The sequence below is a fragment of the Poecilia latipinna genome, unplaced genomic scaffold (genome assembly GCF_001443285.1).
Source record: "Poecilia latipinna isolate Pla-1442-1.1 unplaced genomic scaffold, P_latipinna-1.0 Scaffold954, whole genome shotgun sequence".
Lineage (NCBI taxonomy): Eukaryota > Metazoa > Chordata > Actinopteri > Cyprinodontiformes > Poeciliidae > Poecilia > Poecilia latipinna.
Window position 1 is genome coordinate 157213 of NW_015113570.1, and position 13118 is coordinate 170330.

General features: G+C 39.8%; 1 protein-coding gene across 4 annotated transcripts in view; it reads left to right on the forward strand.

Annotated features, from left to right (window-relative positions):
- kif13ba (kinesin family member 13Ba) overlaps positions 1 to 13118 on the forward strand; it is a 51410-nt gene that overhangs the window by 17806 nt on the left and 20486 nt on the right. For all 4 annotated transcript variants that reach the window (XM_015049628.1, XM_015049630.1, XM_015049631.1 and 1 more), the window contains 6 exons: positions 3698 to 3710; positions 5367 to 5427; positions 5533 to 5625; positions 5822 to 6002; positions 8209 to 8296; positions 10090 to 10224. In XM_015049628.1, coding sequence (XP_014905114.1) covers positions 3698 to 3710; positions 5367 to 5427; positions 5533 to 5625; positions 5822 to 6002; positions 8209 to 8296; positions 10090 to 10224 — 571 coding nt within the window. The remainder of the gene's footprint in view (positions 1 to 3697; positions 3711 to 5366; positions 5428 to 5532; positions 5626 to 5821; positions 6003 to 8208; positions 8297 to 10089; positions 10225 to 13118) is intronic.

Here is a 13118-nt window from a genome sequence, read left to right on the forward strand (position 1 = left end):
TATATATATATATATATATATATATATATATATATATATATATATATATATATATATATTTTTTTTTTTAAGCACTTTTTGTTATCCAATTATTATGTTAATCTAAAAAAAAATCAACAGATTATCTCTACATTTTATTAACGTTCAGTCCAACAGAAAGCCCTGAGCTTTTGACATGATGATATTAGTATTATTAGCCACAGATGCATCCTTTGCTACAAACAGGCATACCGTAAAGCAATGGGCAGTAAGATGTTTAATTTGTTATTTAAAATAGAAATTTAATTGCTTATTTGTCTCTTTTAATGTATTTCTAATGTTTTATAAAATAAGCTGAAATTATAATTATTTGTTGTCCTAGTTTCATGTTAGTCTTAATTGGAAGCCGTAAAATTTTAAATATGCTCAAACGTTTTATCATATTTCTCAAATTTTTTTTTTTTTTTTTGCTTCTTCTAGCAACAAATTTGACTTTTTTTTTCTTCTTTTTCTCAGGAAGTTACCTTTGTTTGCTTTGGTTTTGGTTGCCCGTGGAGAAAGAAATGGCTTCTCTTTTAGCCTTTCGCTTAAAGCAGCGAGAGAAATCATTGCACACTATGAGAATCCGTTGTCCTGCAGTCTGTATGCACTGTACTCAGACCTTTAGTATGTACTGTGTAACGCTGACCTTTGTGTTTGAGCTTAAAATTCCTGTCCCAGACCCAGCCTCACTTTCCTTCAAATCTCCTGGCTACCTTTAGCCTTCTTTCCATCCTCCACTCCTTGTTTCTTTTCCACACAGCCGTGGATGCTACGGTGTGGGAGAGGGGGGGGGGAAGAATGCGATAACAGTAGGGAAAGGAGTAAGAGGGGGGAGAGGGAGCATTCATGCATTAAGTTATTTTTTAAATGACGGCGACAGGCTGAAGGGAGGAGGAGCAAATAGAATTGTTTCAGGACGGAGGAGAGGCGGGTTCGCCACTCTCCTGACCGCCTCACTCTCCTCAGCCATTGGTTGGGGGGGCGGGAGGGGAGCCCCTAACTCTGCTAATGGGTGACCCCTCTCTCCTTTGGTTTCCGAAGCAACCATGACAGCTGTCATCATTAAGCACGTCAAAACCTGCCAGAGTGCGTTCATCCTTCGTCCGTCCAGATCGGAGAAGCCCTTCAGGCAAACAAAAAATATCTTCAGAATGGGGTGAATCAAAAAGTCTGTTCCAAGAGAACCATTTAATCTCCACTGTATCCTCCCTTTGGGGGAAATTGTGACTCCTGCATGTTTTAAAATAAAACATGGCTGGTGGGAGCCAAAGAGAAAACAAAGCAGAGGAGTGAAGGCGTTAATTGCGTCATAAGAAGCCACTGGATTCAATTAAAGTACTGATAGGAGAAACTGAGCCTGTTTGTGCTCTGTGAGCGTCTGCTTGTCAGCAGCCGAGCATCTGAAATATGAAGTGTTGCAGATCGCTGGCGGGTTTGTGGAAGAGCTACAGCTTTGGTGGCTCATGAAGAATGTGCATGGGTAAAAGGAAACAGGTGTTTGGGCTTTTTAGCTCAGCTCTGGCAGAGGAGCATTTTATGTTTAAGTAATGCGTAATAAAGCATTCAAATGTGACGTTTGCTCAAGGTATTTGTCGTTGCGGTCTGATGTAGAAGGCTTTATGGAGAGACTTTCCAGTTTCAATTTACGGGACAAAACTGTAAATTTGGTTCTGTGACTGACGAAAATCCCGGTTATTTCAGGAAAATATGCAGTCAAAAACGAAAACAAGTTGAGGTGACTGACCTACTTAAGTGGGCCAAGAATTTAGCCCAACGTGGGTGGTGTTGTGTATAAGAATGTTTGAGGGATTCTCCTGAACTTTGAATTGTATATATTTAACTGACTGTAAATCACCAGCTGTATTTTCTTCTCTCTCATCCTACAACTGGATTCAAGTAAAAGACATTTAAACATATTTCTTGAAATGGAGACATTAAAAAAAAGGATGAAAAAGGTAACATTCCAACTCATCCAGACTTGGTTTAGACGTTAACACTAGTTTATGGTGCTTTTACGAAGGAAGAGGGGGACGTTTGAGTGCAGAGAGCTTTCCCATTGGTGGAAAACTGAACACATATCCAGGAAACGGGTTGGTTTTCCAGCTGCTGACATAATTGCAGGATGTGTCTGTCAAGATGTCAGATGAAAGCTCTGCTGTTCCTTATCCTAATGAGGAGGAGGAAGAGAAAAGAGGCAGCTTAGAGGATGGACATTCCAACAAACTTTAAATCTGGCGAACTCATCCAGTTCCTGTTAGATAAGTTTAATTATTGGTCTGTTGAAGATCACAAAGACTGGTTTTCATAATTTTCCTTCTCATATTCATGCAGGTGTTGATAAGGAAAGTTGGCTTTTTAGTCTGTGTTTGACTCCAAGATGAATTTGAACTATAACTATTTTCGTAATATCACAGGTGCAGTCCAAAGACATTTGTAGTCATCATATTAGCACATCTCTTTAAGAAGTTTTCAGTCTCATTTGTTGATAAGATCATTTCCTGTGAGGTTGCAGAAGTTCTCAAAGCCAAATGTTTATTTGTCCTTTACTTAAAAAAATACTCCAATCAGGCCACTTTGACCAATTTCCAATGCTAAATGTGTTGTAGCTTCTGTTTATTTCTGTTATAGTTATAGTTCTCTCTCTTCCCTTAGAAAATATCGCCACATCTTTCTGTTTTATATTTGAATGTTTTTACTTTCGTCAGAGACATTCTATGCCAGATGTGTCCATTTTTTTGTGTGACTGTGACCCAGTAACCTTTGGATGCCATCATCTTTTTTTCAGTATGCAACAGCCCCCGCCTCCACCCTCCATCTCCACCCTGTCCCACAGACATAAATTCATAGAGACACAGACATCTCTAGAAGATCTCACCAATGTCTGAGATCTAAAACCCACACAGGAATCCTTTTCAAATCCGCTGTAATTAGGCCTGTCACGATAACAAATTTTGTTGGGCCATAAATTGTCCCAGAGATTATTGCGATAAATGATATTATTTTGAGTCCATATTCAACTAATATAGTAATAATAATAATTATTATTATTTTTATTAGAATGGTTTATTAATGCAAGTATACACACTCAAAGATAAAAATTACTTTGATTTCTAAAGAATATTTAACACTGGAACTGGAAATCCTTTTAAATATCTAAAATGAATAAAACAACTGAAACAATAAATAAATAAAATAGGCTATAAAATCTCAAAAAATAAGAATCATTCAGCTTAGAAAAGAGGCAAAATGTCAGGTGAAGCAAACCAACTACTTTGTACCGGGTGTCCAAAGTTTGCAGCATTTCTCAAAATGTTTGCCTGAATGAAAATAGTTGCTCTCATTTTACTTTATCATGCAACTGATTGATTTATTGCTTGTTGTGATGAGCTTATCTGTAATATTTTTGAGAAATCTACGTATGCCCAAGAGTGTTGCATTTGGTTACTTGACTGAAAATGGGGAAAGTTTGAAGAGTTTGTCTCAAATGTTGCTCTTGGTCTCTTATTACATCAACATTTCCAGTCCAACACTCTTTTCTACTAAAGGCGCATCTAAAAATAGTTTTTTATGAGTTCAGGATGGCCAGCTGCTGAATACCTTTTATTAATGTGCTCTAAACTTCATCCGTCTTTCCACATGCTCCTCCCGTGGACCTCGACATTCCCAACATCACCAGGAATCAGTCCAAGGTAACGGCGCACACCAACACACAGGCGTTTCTCGCCCGATTCCAGTGTTGTGAATCATCTCTGTGTCTAACAAAGGCACCGCTGTTCAGCTTCTGCTAGGTTCAAGAGCTGTGTGGAGCCATACAGGCAATGAAACAAAAAAGAAAGGGAAAGAAAAAAAGAAGCAGTTTTAAAGTGGCTGTTTTTTTTTTTTTTTACTTTGAAACGTTGAGCGTTGCTGGCTGCTTCACATCACAGCATGTCGGTGTTTCCAGGATTTATGTTTTTTTTCCCCCTCATTCAGCAGAAATATTGGTGCATTGCTTTGCAGCATGACACATGAAGCACACCCAGATGATGCTACTGAAAGATTTCCTGAAATGAAATGAAAGTCATAGCATTTTTTTTTTTATATCAGCTTAAGTTGAACTGAAGCAAATATCATTATTGGTAAAACACAATTATAACTAAGTTACATATAAATGATGTTGCTAAGAATCTATATTTAAAGGGTGCAGTATTATATAAAAATGTTTTTGACCTTTACATCATGTTTTAATGCTATTCCCTCATCAACAACATAACTGGAGTGCTGCTTTTGTTCATGCATGTTTGATGAGTCCTTTAAACTCCGTTCCGCCGTGCAAAACACCTGGTTGGACCTAGCTCCGCCTTCAAGGCACAGCTCCTCCTCGGAGATGCAGTTTCCAAGCTTCCGTCTCACAGAGTAGTCACTCCCTCTTGACTCCCCTACTCAGCTCCTTCAGACTAGCCAGCAGCAATTAGCAAACAGCTTGTGGAACTGCACATTGGCTGAGTTCATTATAGGAGCTACTTCTCAGTGCAACGCTAGTTAAAATATTGTTAGAGTTAAAAGAGGTGTGATGTTGTGATGACTTCTTGAAGGTGGAGTTTCAGAAATAGCAGGAGCTTTTAAAGAGATAGAGGCCCAATTTCAAGGCGTTAAATCAGGAATTCAAATTTCTTTTAAGTCATATTTGATATAGACAGCAACTTTTTAATTGAAGTTAACAGTTACTTATGCTATAATACTGCCCCTTACCTATGTATAGAAATGGACTGCCAGAACAGCCTTTCTTTTCTGAACATGTCGAAGTCTTTGTTGAGTCAAAAAAATAATTCTGCAAAGGACAGAAATGAAAAAAATGTCTTTTTTTTTTTTTTTTTGGCTCTAGTGGCCTTTATTTGATAGTTAATTGACAGGAAAGTTAGTAATGAGAGATGGGGAAAGACGTGCAGTAAAGGTTGCCAGGCCAGGAATCGAACCTGCGACAGCTGCGTCGAGGACTAAGGCCTCCATACATGGGTTGTGCTTAACCCCTGCGCCACCACAGCACGAAAGTCTGTTTTAAAAGCTGAAAAGATACCACCTGATGATTAACACTCCTGTAGTTTACTTACATTTACTGTAAAGTTTTACAGAATTTTGAAAGTCATTCAGATTGAAGGTTTACCACAAAAAGTTTTGCAATTTCAAAGCACAAATCTGGTTCTCTGATAGTCACTCCCAGCCACACAATTCTAGCTACACGAAAAGCTTACCCTACAATTCAGATCGGCTTGTCTGATAGCCGGTCTTTGACTTTTGAAGTCCTCTGGGCAGCTGCCAGGTTTCTTAATGACTAATACCTCTGCTGTTTCCTCTGTTTCCTTCAGGTTTTTGCCTATGATTATTGCTTCTGGTCCATGGATGAAACGGATAAGGAAAAATTTGCAGGTCAGTTCGTTATTAGCATCTTTAAGATTTTATCACAGGAATTCACGCACTTTAATTTAAACACCTAAACGTGTGAAGTGAAGTTTGGACCCGACCTCCTTACAGGTCAGGAGGTGGTTTTCCAGTGCCTTGGGGAAAGTCTTCTCCACAACGCCTTCCAGGGCTACAACGCCTGTATATTTGCCTATGGACAAACTGGTAATTCACCAATTCTGGCTTCTACTTACACATACATATATCCGACATTACTTCACATCTTGTTTTGCATGTTGTATAAACGGTGTATGTGATGTTCTCTTGACTGATGACTTAATTTCCATTTTCTTGTCGATAAAGCAGTAGAAAAAAAAATGGCGCCAGTGACGCCTCTGCATGCCTGTAACGTTTGTTTCAGGGTCAGGGAAGTCGTACACCATGATGGGCTCAGGTGACCAGCCCGGGCTGATTCCTCGACTCTGCAGCGCTTTGTTTGAGCGAACCAAGGAGGAGCAGCAGGAGGAGGAGAGCTTTACCGTAGAGGTGTCCTACATGGAGATCTACAATGAGAAGGTCCGAGATCTGCTCGACCCGAAGGGGTAGGAAGGCCTGCCGAACGTCCAGCGCAAACTCAGTATCAGAGTTTGTGTCGTATCTGTAGTGTAGTCTCTTTGTTAAAGCTCTCATCTCCCGCTCAGTCAAATGCTTGTTTTATACAATAACACGGTCAACAGCCAAAAAAAAAAAAAATTGTCTGTGGTTTTCAACTGTTTCAGGGTCATGTTGATTAGCTGAATCCAAAAATCACATTGGTTTTGCTCAATCAGGTCAACTTTCTGAGTTATAGATACAAAATGAGCATCAAAATGCAGGACTTGTTCTCACATCTGGATCGGTTTCCTGAGAATCTGATCAATGAGCGAAGAGCAGGAGGAGAGATTCCATCAGGACAGAAAAGAGACGGAGGATTTTACACAATGAAGACGTAATGTTCAATTTACACGTATTTACCCTTGTCAGTGTTTATTATTCAATTAGCAGAAATCCAAGTTTGTAGCATTTAATTAATACACTTTTAGAATTTTTTTTTCTCCTAAAGGCTTTTTTGGATGAGAATTATTAACTGAAGAGAACTGATAATGTCACAAAAATGCCATCAATTTAGTCAGAAGATCAAATTAGAATAAAACCTGATTGAGAAAAATTTTGTCATTTTTGGATTCAGCAGTGCAAAATAGTCCTAATTATTTGAAAAAACATAAACAACTTATAATTTTTTTTTTCGTAACTGAAAATTCACTCATTTTTTGTAAGTTTTGTGCAGCCATGTAGTCCTGTATTTCCTTCATTTTTGACCAATCACTGCATGTTGTTCAACCTCCTACTTCATGTCTCTTGAAAGCCAAACCTACAAGATGAAAGCATGTGTGATGCTAAGCAGTAACATTTGCCCCCCCTTTTTTTTTTTTGCTAAAACCATTTTGACGCGGTCTATATTTGTGGGACATTTTACCCGTTCTTATTGTATCTGTGGCTTCTGTCCCTCAACTGTTGATCCGTTGTTAAGATGTAGTAACATGATTATTTCTTCCTGAGCCATCTTTAATGCACCGCGAGCGTACACATGCTGTCGCCCCGGTTACACCTTCGAATCTGATCATCAAAGGGAGACCCGCTGCTTAGCGGAGCTTTTCGTTCTGCGTTATGTTTAGCAGCTAGCCAGAGTCAGAAGCCAAAAAAAACGCTTTCGTTTTTTTTCTTCCAAACAAACCGAGCAAGTTAAGTAGTGCTGCTGCATTCACATAATGGCAGCTAAATAATTAGAAAATCCATCCCAATATACCATATTAAGCTTGTCGATAAGAGTACTAATGTTATCTATTTTACATTCTCTGTTAGTTAGTAAATGCTTGGAATAAACTCGGTTCTCTTTAGTTTCTGGCCTAAATCAGGGCTTCAGGCCACCCGTTCTGTTTTGCTGTATAGAAGTTGTGCTCATGATTCTTTTCCATATATTTTAAATAAATCTTTGTCACAATAGAAAGAGCAGAGCCAAAAATGAAGTTGAAAAAATTTTGCAACTTTTTGAAAAAGGCTCCTCAAAATCAGAAATTTAAGGCCACAACAATCAAAGCACACCGCAACATCCTGCAGGGACTGAATAACTTTTTTGTTCTTTCCATTGCTTGGCTTTAAAGCTCCTGTCTTCGTTTTTTATTTTCTTGCAGTTGATTAATATTCAGTCATCTTTACCAAACCTATTGAAGCGGTGGCCAAAAACACTTAAAGTTTATCGGCTAACCTGTAGTAAAGTTGTAATTATTTCAAACTCGTTGAGCTGATAAATCAGAGGAGGTTGCAGTGTGACGGCTGCAGTGGTCAGCAGATAAAAAGATTAGCAGCCTGCTCTGCAGCCACCAATAGAGGCCAGTTTATGTCCAGCAGGTCAGCAGTAAATCAGGGCTTCAGGCCACCGTCTGCTGCCCCAGACACCATAACCTCTGACCCTCCCTCTGTACAAGACCTTTAACCTTGGTAAAGTGACCCAGAATGAAGCTCGCCATCTGACAGCCATATGCGCCTCGGCCGCAGATCCGCAAATGATGAAGTTGTCGGGAGCGTGGCAGAATTGGGGTCAGAGAGCCGTGTGCCGGTGAAACCTGCGAGCCGAGTTCAGTGACCATCAGGAAGAGCCGGGCTGGCGCCGTTACCCCTCCGCTAACACAAAGCACCAAGAGCGAACGCCAGCAGTGACCATGTTATCAGTCTGTCTCTTCACCCTGTTCTGTTCTGTTTTGTGTTCAGGGGCCGACAGACGCTGAGGGTGAGGGAGCACAAAGTTTTGGGTCCCTACGTCGACGGCCTGTCACGCCTAGCCGTAGCTAGCTACAAGGTAAAGTTGTGGGTCACTCATTCTTCTCCGCCAGGCTTATTGACTTTTATCTTCTACATTTACTGTCGGTGATCACATTTCCTTCTTGAGGTTTCAGATTCCCAAAGATGCTTGGCTGCATTTTCACTCTTGCAATTCCTCTGCTGCCTTGATTTGCATTCAAGTTGAGTTCAGCGTGTTTAAACTGGTTTTCTCATCCAACTGGAGTCGGTTAATTGCTTTCTTGTAGCTAGTTCTGCTGGTTTACCTTGAAAACCCCCAGGGCTCCAATTCAAACTCTTACCAAGTATTTCTGGTCTCGTTTCTAGTGCAAATATCTTAGACCACTTGAAATCAGACAAAACTAACTCACATGTAACTTTTAAGCCAGAAATAAGAATATGTTTTAAGTCAATAATTCCTTGATATTGATGAAAAAGTGCTAGTTCCACTGGCAGATTATTTCACTTATAACATGGGAAACATGTCTTGTTATGAGTAAAATAATCTGCCAATGGAACTAGCATGTTTTCATCAATATTAAGGAATAGTGGACTTAAACAAGCTCGGATATCTTGCTGTAAGTTAGTTTTATCTTATTTCAAGTGCACCAAGATATTTGCATTAGAAACTAGACCAAAAATACTTTGTAAGATTGTTTTTAGAGGTTTGACACTGCAAAACACAAAGATGAAGCTTTGACATCCTTAAGGGAGAGCATTACACTGAATCCTCCAGGCTCTAATGAGCCACACTAAGCACAACATCCTGAGATAATTACTAAGGTAATTTCTCAACCCACGCATAAGAGCTGAACTAATACTGAGGGATGAAATCTTATCAAGCTAGCAGTGCCTTTTATTGTGCTGTTTGCTTTCCTTTGCCACTTTTTGACTATGAATTTTGCCTTTAAACCCAGAACTTTTTCCTTTCTTTTTAGTGATCCAAATCCTCTTCAGTACATATTAGCCATGTGAGGACAAAACTTCCTGAGAAACTTGTTCTTCTGCTTTAGAAACTTTGCACTTTCCTTTATAGGTCAATTTAATGATCAGTGTTTCGGTTGCTTTCTGCGCAACTTTTCTGGGACAGCTGGGGAAATCCAAGCCATATGATCCAAGTTCTATGTGCAGATTATGTCACATGACATGGACACACAGATATGAAGAAGTGACTCTAGACTGTGGGGAAAAAAAGAGAATCTAAATTAATCAGATGAATAACGTGGGCAGCTTTTAAAAACAGTTTTGCAGGGGATGCACATGAAAAGAGACAGTTTTTTTTAATGTATTTAATTTATTAACAGCAGGTTTTAACCAGTAGGATAAGAGAAAACATGCCCATACATAACTTGGAACAAAGTAATTATCTTCCCACTACTTTTCTATTTGAAAGGGAATAGGAAGAAGCAAAACTTATTTATTCCTACCCCTTATCTCAATTTAATGAAATATGTTACTTACTGACTCAATAATTATCAGAAATTTGTAATTAAAATCATTTAATGAAAAAACTGCTAGTGATGTTAGGAAAGCAGGTCAGCTCTACAGAGTAGAGACTCCTGCTCTACTCTGCAGTGATGAATGAGACTTCAGGCAGACTGTCACTCTTGAAACTTAGTTTGACAGCAAAAGTGGCCCCTGACAACTTTCCCTTCGTCTGTAGAATGACAGAATAAACCAGAACCTGTGTGCCAGCTTTCGTGATCAAGAGCTAACATACACACACAGAAAATGTAATAGCTTTACAGATCTAAGCGTAAAGTTTGTATAATTCTTTGCTGACATCTTTAATGAATTTATTTGTGTCATCAGGACATCGAGTCTCTGATGTCAGAGGGGAATAAATCTCGGACGGTCGCTGCCACAAACATGAACGAGGAGAGCAGTCGATCGCACGCTGTCTTCAACATCATCCTCACACACACACTCAAGGACCTGAAGTCTGGGGTAAGATAAAATCACACACACATAGACCTGAGCAAGAAAAACCGTTAATGGATGAATTATCCTGGAAATTTTAGTTTTGGATGAGAAAACATAGGATTTAAATCAGAGTGTGAAGTTATGATCAGGAGTCACAATCTGTGGATGTAACGGATCTTAAGAGACTCTTAACTTAAACCGTGATCAACCGATGTTACCCTGCATCATGTGTTCATCACCTTTTTATTCAGGCGGTGTCCTCTCAGTTCCTGGTTTCACGAAATTAAGAATCTGCAACAAGAAAGAACACTTTACAGAGTTTCTCCGTCCAGTCTGACTGAGCTCGACCTGCTTTGTAAAGATGGGTTGGTAAAAAGTCAGTTTTAATGTCCAAACTGGTAGTCATATCCTGAGAAATGTAATTTAAGGGAGTATCAGCTGTGTGAAGTATCGAGTCAGAGGTGCTAAATATAAATGCTTATATCTGAGTGAAGTTGACCCCCCACCCCTCCTCCTTTAAATCAAACTGAATAAATGGCAGGCGTTTGTGCAGCAAAACATTTTGTTTGTGCCACAATCATTTTAAAGATATCAGTAATTATTTCCTGGGGGTGCAGGTTGCTCCCTGGTGACCCCTGGAAACCTTTCTCCTTTTTAATTATAAAAAATTATAACAACAAAACGCAAATTTTTTTTCTGCTCAAACGACTGATGCCACATTTTGTTTTATTTAGTAATTGTGGACTGACAAGTTGACCTTTGATGACCTCTAGAAACATTTATTAATATCTTCAAAACGACAGCGGCACAAAAAAAAAAAAAAAAAAAACATTTGACAGCAATTTCTTTCAAAATGAAAACACACCGAGGTTTTTTGTAAAATTAAAAAAGGTGGAGGAGTTCACATGGTGCTTTTTCTTCAGAAAGCCCTCAGATGCAGCAGCCATTACTGAAAGTAGGATTAGGAATTCAAATAATCCAATCCGCCGCCCTCTGGGATGAGGGTGAAGGTAGTTACCGAACGTGGTGGCGTCAGCCCCAACGTCGAGTCTGTCAGAGGAAAGACCTCAGTGACTCATTCCTCCTTTCCTCACTGACCCACTTTACTCCTCGCTCTTATTTCTGGCTCCCACCAAACCCTGTTAATAATTCACAGTCATGACTGCGAGTTTGTCAGCTGATACAGCCTCCTTTGTTTTCAGCGTGCGCACACGCAGTCATTCACCAAGTTGGTCACTCATCAAGCGAGTGAGTCACTTTGCTAGCTCATAAATCTTATTAAAACCATATTTGCTGCTTTTGAGGCTAGAGAAAAAAACACATTTTTAGCTTGCATTAATGCAGCAGAAACAAAATTTTCCACCCTGATTTGTCGCTTGACAAACATGATACCTCACTTCCTTTTAATCTAACAGGTCATCGGTGCTCATGTGCGCAGCACTGCAGAAGGCTGTCGTTGAAGTTGCACATTTAAAGTCGTAACGGTTAAGAGGTAGTAAAGACCCACAACTGCTGAGTGAGTCATTCCACGAAACATCATTAGTTTCATTCAGGAAAACACTCTGTACTCTTGTTTGCACCTTGAACTTACTTACAACTTTTTTGGTTGTTTGCTGTTCAGATTGCTGATGAATGCAATGTGTGTTTTGTTACTTTTATCTCGACTGTGTTGATCTGTTTTGGCTCCTTTTTAAAACTGCAGCCAAGTAGTTTGACACATTGTCGCTACACATCCTGCCTCCTGATCTGGTTATCATCCAGTCTGGTTACAGAGTTTCTAATCATGCAAACAAAACACCACATTGAAGATTCTCGCCACCTCATCATTATATCACTTGCGTAATCATGCGTCTAGATCTGAACCAAAAACTGTTGGTTGCAGTAAGCAGCTACTCCAATATGTTCCCTCTTAAGTTTTCACAACTTCAGTTCCTTTTGTATCCTTTTTTCCCCTCATTTATCCAGATGATAAAATCTCCCTTGTTCAACAGTGAGTTTTCCTCTGGGAATGCGAAGGCGTACCCGTTTGCGGCTGATCTGTATCACGGCACCCTGGGCTGCCAGCTCTATATCTCCCATCTTTTCCGTTGTGTCCTTTCAGGAGTTGTGTTGTGTGTAAAACTTTTCAGTGTGATGCTAGATGAAAAGCGAACTATAATGTTTAAGATAAAAGGAACGCATAACCTTGGAAATCCCTCACACAAACCTCACAAAGCAGTGGCGAACATGTGTTTTTTTACGTCGACATGACTCAGTGTAAGACAGTGTGCTTTAACGCCCTGAGCTTCCTGGGATAAAGTAAAGTGGTTGGTCAGAGCCACATCCGTGGCAATGGGCTGACATCAGCAGTTGGTGAGGTGTTGGATTCAACCTCGTCAGCTGCTGAGCAGTCACAGATGGAGACCTGATATCCTCTTCTTTGACGGTCCTCAGAAAAACGCAGAGGGAAGCTTTACATCAGCGGCCGAGAGATGAGGACAGTACTTATACCTGCCTGCTAGATTTACAAGTGGGAGGAAAATGGAGGGGAAAAAAGCCTTTTCAGCAAGAGTTTGATGGTTCTTTCTCTAAATATGATGTCTGAGGAGAACACAGCTTGTTTGCATTCCACAATAAACGTTTACTGTCTGGTACTGAAGCGGTACTAAGGCTACGTTAATGCAGGAGGGAAATGCGACCCAAATCTGTTTTTCTTTTCTTTTTTTCCCCCTCTTTTGCCCATATGTGACCCATATCCGATTTGTTTTTTGTTTTTTCACGGCAGACTAAACGGCTCAATTCTGATCTTTTCACCCCCCAAAACATCTGATTTGTGCCACTTGCATATGTGTATCTGATTGTTTTCAAAGTGCCTGCAGTCTGAACAGTCATGTCCCATGTAATCCGACTTACACGTCATTGGCGTGAGGTGTGCATCA